At 65.7% G+C, this 5,440-nt stretch overlaps 1 protein-coding gene across 1 annotated transcript; it reads right to left on the bottom strand.

Annotated features, from left to right (window-relative positions):
• Nucleotides 1–1,176: 1,176 nt before the first annotated feature.
• SLC50A1 (solute carrier family 50 member 1) lies at nucleotides 1,177–4,240 on the bottom strand. Its single transcript, XM_080361055.1, has 6 exons — nucleotides 4,211–4,240; nucleotides 3,300–3,377; nucleotides 3,079–3,202; nucleotides 2,839–3,000; nucleotides 2,632–2,751; nucleotides 1,177–1,385 (listed from the first exon to the last, which is right to left on the bottom strand). The coding sequence occupies exons 1-6, from the start codon at nucleotides 4,225–4,227 to the stop codon at nucleotides 1,284–1,286; spliced, it is 603 nt and encodes a 200-aa protein (XP_080217181.1). The 5' UTR covers nucleotides 4,228–4,240; the 3' UTR covers nucleotides 1,177–1,283.
• Nucleotides 4,241–5,440: the final 1,200 nt, after the last annotated feature.

The raw sequence follows: 5,440 nt of genomic DNA, 5'->3' as shown, positions 1-5,440 counted from the left end.
CTCAGGGAGCGAGTTTGGCCCCGGGGCGAGTCCCTGGGCTACAAACACCTGCGAGTACGGCGGGCGCGGGCCAGAGGAGCCGCGGTTCGGCGGCAACAAGCCGGAGCACGCCGGGGCGAGCGCGGCAGCCGCGGCTCGGCCGTGTCCCGTGCTCTGCCCAGCCGCTCGCTTGCTCCGTATTGACTTTTCCCAGGCCACGTCGCAGGTGTAAACGAGCCAAAGTCCTCGTCACCGCTTCCTTCAGCTGCGGTGGAGGCCGCGCCCCGGTAGAGCTGTGGGGACAGGGGGCGTCTCTTGATCCAGGCTCCGGTGTTTGTTACTCACCAAAACGCGCTCCTGTCCTTCTGCTTCCCTGACAGCTTCGTTCCAGCCCTTAATTTGTTAATTGACTTGGGGGGTCGATGCCGATGGCCGCCCGGTTTGCGTGCGCTCGATCGTCGTGGTTTTAGTGAGGGTTCCTAATTGATTACGGGTTCGTCAGCTGGTAGCAAGAATGGACTTTTCTGTCCCCGGGGGGGTCAGAGCGGCGTCCCTGTGCGGTGCTGCTGTCCCTGGTGTCCCCAGGGGGGTCAGAGCGGCGTCCCTGTGCGGTGCTGCTGTCCCTGGTGTCCCCGGGGGGGTCAGAGCGGCATCCCTGTGCGGTGCTGCCAGCCCTGTGCGGTGCTGCCGGTCCTGGTGTCCCCGGGGGGGTCAGAGCGGCGTCCCTGTGCGGTGCTGCCATCCTCGGTGTCCCCTCCCTGTCCTAACCCTTCCCAGAGCCGGGGCTGACGCTTCCTCGCTGCTGGAAAGTGAGCTTTTGCTTTCCCGGAGCGCAGGAGGTGTCAGGATCAACCCCCTCCCCCCCACCGCCACCATCCTGGGGACAAACCAGCTGTGGGGACAAGAGCCAGCGCAGGGAGGGAGGGGACAGCACCCAGGCGCTGGGAAGAGTCTCTGATTTATTAAAAGGCACTTAAATCTGTATAAAAGCCACACAGGGCTGCCCAGCAGCCCCAGCCCGGCGCTGGGGCATGGAAGACCGTCCAGGGGACATCGGGGACACGCAGGGTGACAGGGGATGGGGGGGGAACCCGCCACCCCAAAGGCATCGCTGAGACCAAACCAACCATCACCGAAAGCCCAAGAGCCGGAGGGACGGCGATGAGGGCGAACCGCGGCGGCAGAGGGAGGGGACAGAGGGGACAGCAGCACCGCGGTGTCACCCGGAGACTGGCGAGGGACAGGGGGAGCCGGGGGGTCCTTCATCAGTCCGTGAGCGCGGGGGCTCGTTCCCGGGGGTCCCCTCAGGCGTGCAGGGCTCGGTAGGGCTTGTCCTGCCCCGGCGGGTACCGCCAGAAAAGCCAGAAGCGCACGGCGCTGGTGACAATCCCCGGCACGTTGGGGACCTGCGGGAGGACGTGGCGGGGGAAGGATGGATCTACCCGGCTGGCGGAGCGGCCGCCCTCCCCCCGCCAGCCACGTCGTTGCCGGGGGAGATTTATTGGCTTTATACCATCTAATTAATTAAAATCAATAGTCATCTCACCGAGACGAGTCACGGGCTCTGCTGTGTGACACAGACAGCGCTGGATGGGGACCGGCCCGGTGCCAAGCGCTCGGCTGGGTGGCACGGGGGGACGGGAGGGGATGGGGTGGAATGGAATGGGATGAGGAGGAGGATGGGATGGATTGGGACGGGATGGGATGAGACAGGATGGGATGGGATGAGGACGAGGATGGGAAGGGGATGAGGATGGGAAGGGGATGGAATGGGACAGGATGGGATGAGACAGAATGGAATGGGATGGGATGAGGATGGGATGGATTGGGACAGGATGGGATGAGGAAAGATGGGATAGGATGGGGAGGGATTGGGAAGGGGATAGGATGGATTGGAACAGCATGGGATGGGACAGGATGAGATAGGACAGGATGGGATGGAATGAGGATGAGAATGGGATGGCTTGGGACAGGATGGGATGGGGAGGGAATGGGATGGGACAGGGTGGGGTAAGACAGGATGGGATGGAGATGGAAATGATGGAATGGGATGGGATGGGATGAGAAAGGATGGGATGGTATGGGACAGGATGGGAATGGGATGGATTGGGACAGGATGGGATAAGACAGGCTGGGGTGGGAATGGAAACGATGGGATGGAGATGGATGGGATGGAGATGGATGGGATGGAGATGGATGGGATGGAGATGGATGGGATGGAGATGGTGATGGGATGGAGATGGTGATGGGATGGAGATGGTGATGGGATGGAGATGGTGATGGGATGGAGATGGTGATGGGATGGAGATGGTGATGGGATGGAGATGGTGATGGGATGGAGATGGTGATGGGATGGAGATGGTGATGGGATGGAGATGGTGATGGGATGGAGATGGTGATGGGATGGAGATGGTGATGGGATGGAGATGGTGATGGGATGGAGATGGTGATGGGATGGAGATGGTGATGGGATGGAGATGGTGATGGGATGGAGATGGTGATGGGATGGAGATGGTGATGGGATGGAGATGGTGATGGGATGGAGATGGTGATGGGATGGAGATGGTGATGGGATGGAGATGGTGATGGGATGGGATGGTGATGGGATGGGATGGGAGAGCAACCCTTGCCCGCCTGCCGCCCCAAACCCACCGTGATGTAGGGGTCGTGGAGCTGCAAGCCGTACAGCGTCCAGCTGGTGGAGGCCAGGAAGGTGGTGACGGTCAGCGGGAAGGACAGGCAGCGCGTCGACCTGCTCCGAACAATCTTGGCCTGTGGAAGAGAACGTGGGGCTGTTCCCGGGCCTGGCAGCCCCGGCACCACCACCGTGACCCCCGGCTCCTCCCCAGCCCCACGCACCAGGTCAGCCAGCGGCGAGAGGTACATGCTGATGGTGAAGACGCTGCAGAACAGCCCCAAGCGCGCCAGGCGCGTCTGTGCGTCCTCGATCAGGAGGGTGAAGTAGCCGTAGCCGGCGGCCAGCACGGCCAGGAGCAACAGGCTCCGCAGCAGCACCGGGCGCTGGGGTGGGGAGGGGACGGTCAGGGCGGCGGTGACCCCCCCGCTGTCCCCACATCGAGCCACCCGACTGCCCCCCACCTTGGCGGGGCTGTAGTAGAGATACACCAGGATGTAGAGGGTCTGCAGCGTGGCCCCCGCGGTGTTGACGGCGATGAGCGTCCAGTCCTGCTTCAGGACGCCGTAGCCCAGCCAGCTCAGGTTGCTGCGGGGCAAACGGCACAGGCGCTCGCTGGCATGGCCGGGGGGGTTCTGCTGGCCCCCACAGCCATGTCCCCGCCCAGGGCGCCACCCCGCTGTACTTGACGTCGGTGGTGAGGAAGGGCAGGAACTGGATGTTCTCCACGCTCTTGGTTGTGAACATCTGGCGGAGGTCGGACCTGAGGAGAGAGGGGGGGTGCGGGGCTGCTGGGGGGGGGAGGCCAAAATCTTTGCAGCCTCACCACCCCCATTGCACCCCCACAGCCTTCCACCACCCCATGGCCCCCATTGCACCCCAAACTGGCCTCACTGCCCCTATTGCACCCCCAGGCCCCCTACTACCCCCATGGCCCCCATTGTACCCCTAGACCCCACCACCACCCCCATGGCCCCCATTGTACCCCAGGCCCCCCCCTACCACCTCCATGGCCCCCATTGTACCCCCAGGCCCCCCCTACCACCCCCATGGCCCCCATTGTACCCCCAGACCCTACCACCACCCCCATGGCCCCCATTGTATCCTCAGACCCTCCCTACCACCCCCATGGCCCCCATTGTACCCCCAGACCCCCCCACCACCCTTATAGACCCCACTGCACCCCCAAACTGGCCCCACTGCCTTCATTGCACCCCACTGCTCCCTACCACCCCCATGGCCCCCATTGTACCCCCAGACCCCCCCCCCCACCCTTATAGACCCCACTGCACCCCCAAACTGGCCCCACTGCCTTCATTGCACTCCACTGCTCCCTACCACCCCCATGGCCCCCATTGTACCCCCAGACCCCCCCTACCACCGCCATGGCCCACATTGCACCCCAAACTGGCCCCACTGCTCCCATTGCACCCCCAGATCTCACCCTCACCCCCATGACCCCAGTTGCACCCCTAAACTGGCCCCACTGCTCCCATTGCACCCCCAGATCCCACCACCACCCCCACGGCCCTCATTGCACCCCCAAACTCATCCCGTACCCCCTGTTGCACCCCCAAACCTCCCCCGGGCGCTCACAGGCCGGTCCCGAACATGGCGAGGGTGCAGGCCAGGCAGGCCGCGGGCAGCAGCGCCGGCGGGGCCATCCCGGGCCACCGGGAACCGGGAACCGGGCACCGGCGGGGGCGGCGCTGCCCGCGCCGGCGAGGGGCGGGACGGGGCGGGACGGGGCGGGACGCACTACCGGGGAGGGACCGGCCGCGCACGGGGGAGGGACCGGCCACCGCACCGGGGAGGGACCGGCCACCGCACCCGGGGAGGGACCGGCCACCGCACCCGGGGAGGGACCGGCCACCGCACCCGGGGGATCCGGGCACCGCACCGGGGAGGGACCGGCTGCAGCACCGGGGGGGAACCGGCCGCAGCACCGGCGGCGTCCGGGCACCGCACCCGGGGAAACCGGCCGCAGCACCGGGGGGAACCGGGCACCGCACCCGGGGGGGAATCCTGGCTTGCGGGGTGTCCTACAGCCCCGACACCACCGCGATGGGCAGGGACTGTCCCCATGGGGCACCCGCCGCAATACGGGGGTCCCCACCCCCGGTGTCCCATGTCCCCAGTGCACAGGAGCCCACCTGCCCGGGACACTGCGTCCCATATGTCCCTGTGACCCCCCCCCCATTCCCAAGACCCTGCATCCCTGGGGGCCCCCACCCCCAGATCCCATATCCTTGGGGTCTTACATGTCCCTGTGACACCCCCCATCCCCAGGACCCTGCATTCCTGTAACCTCACCTGCCCAGGACCCCACACCCCCGGGGTCCCCCAGTACTGGGACCCCAGATTCTGGGGACCTCATGTCCTTGTGACCCCCCCCTCCCCAGGACCCTGCATCCCTGGGGTCCCCCAGATTCCAGGGGCCTCATGTCCCTGTGACCCCCCCCTCCTTGGGACCCTACAACCCCTGGGGTCCCCCACCCCCAGCTGCCTTATCCCTGGGGGTCCCACATGTCCCTGCGACCCCACATCCCCAGGGTCCCACCTACCTGTAAACTCACCTGCCCAGGACCCCACACCCCCGGAGTCCCCCAATACAGGGACCCCAGATTCCAGGGGCCTCCTGTCCCCGTGACCCCACATCCCCAGGGGTCCCACATCCCTCGGATGCCACATTCCAAAGGCCACATGTCCCCAGGACCCTCCACCCACCTGGGGACACGGGTTTCCAGCCAGGCCGGTTCCCCTCCCCAGCCCTGGGGGCTCCCACCACAACCCACCCCCCACTCACCTCCATTGGGGTCTGTCCTA

This window comes from Nesoenas mayeri, assembly GCF_963082525.1.
Source record: "Nesoenas mayeri genome assembly, chromosome: 30".
In the NCBI taxonomy this organism is placed as follows: domain Eukaryota; kingdom Metazoa; phylum Chordata; class Aves; order Columbiformes; family Columbidae; genus Nesoenas; species Nesoenas mayeri.
The sequence above is the reverse complement of the archived record's forward strand: the minus strand, read 5'-3'. Positions and strand labels throughout refer to the sequence as shown.

Coding starts and splice junctions, on each gene's coding strand:
- SLC50A1 (XM_080361055.1), bottom strand. Junction 3,203..3,299: donor TTCCTCACCACCGACGTCAA/GTACAGCGGGGT, acceptor TTTGCCCCGCAG/CAACCTGAGCTGGCTGGGCT. Junction 3,001..3,078: donor TCTACTACAGCCCCGCCAAG/GTGGGGGGCAGT, acceptor TCCCCACCCCAG/CGCCCGGTGCTGCTGCGGAG.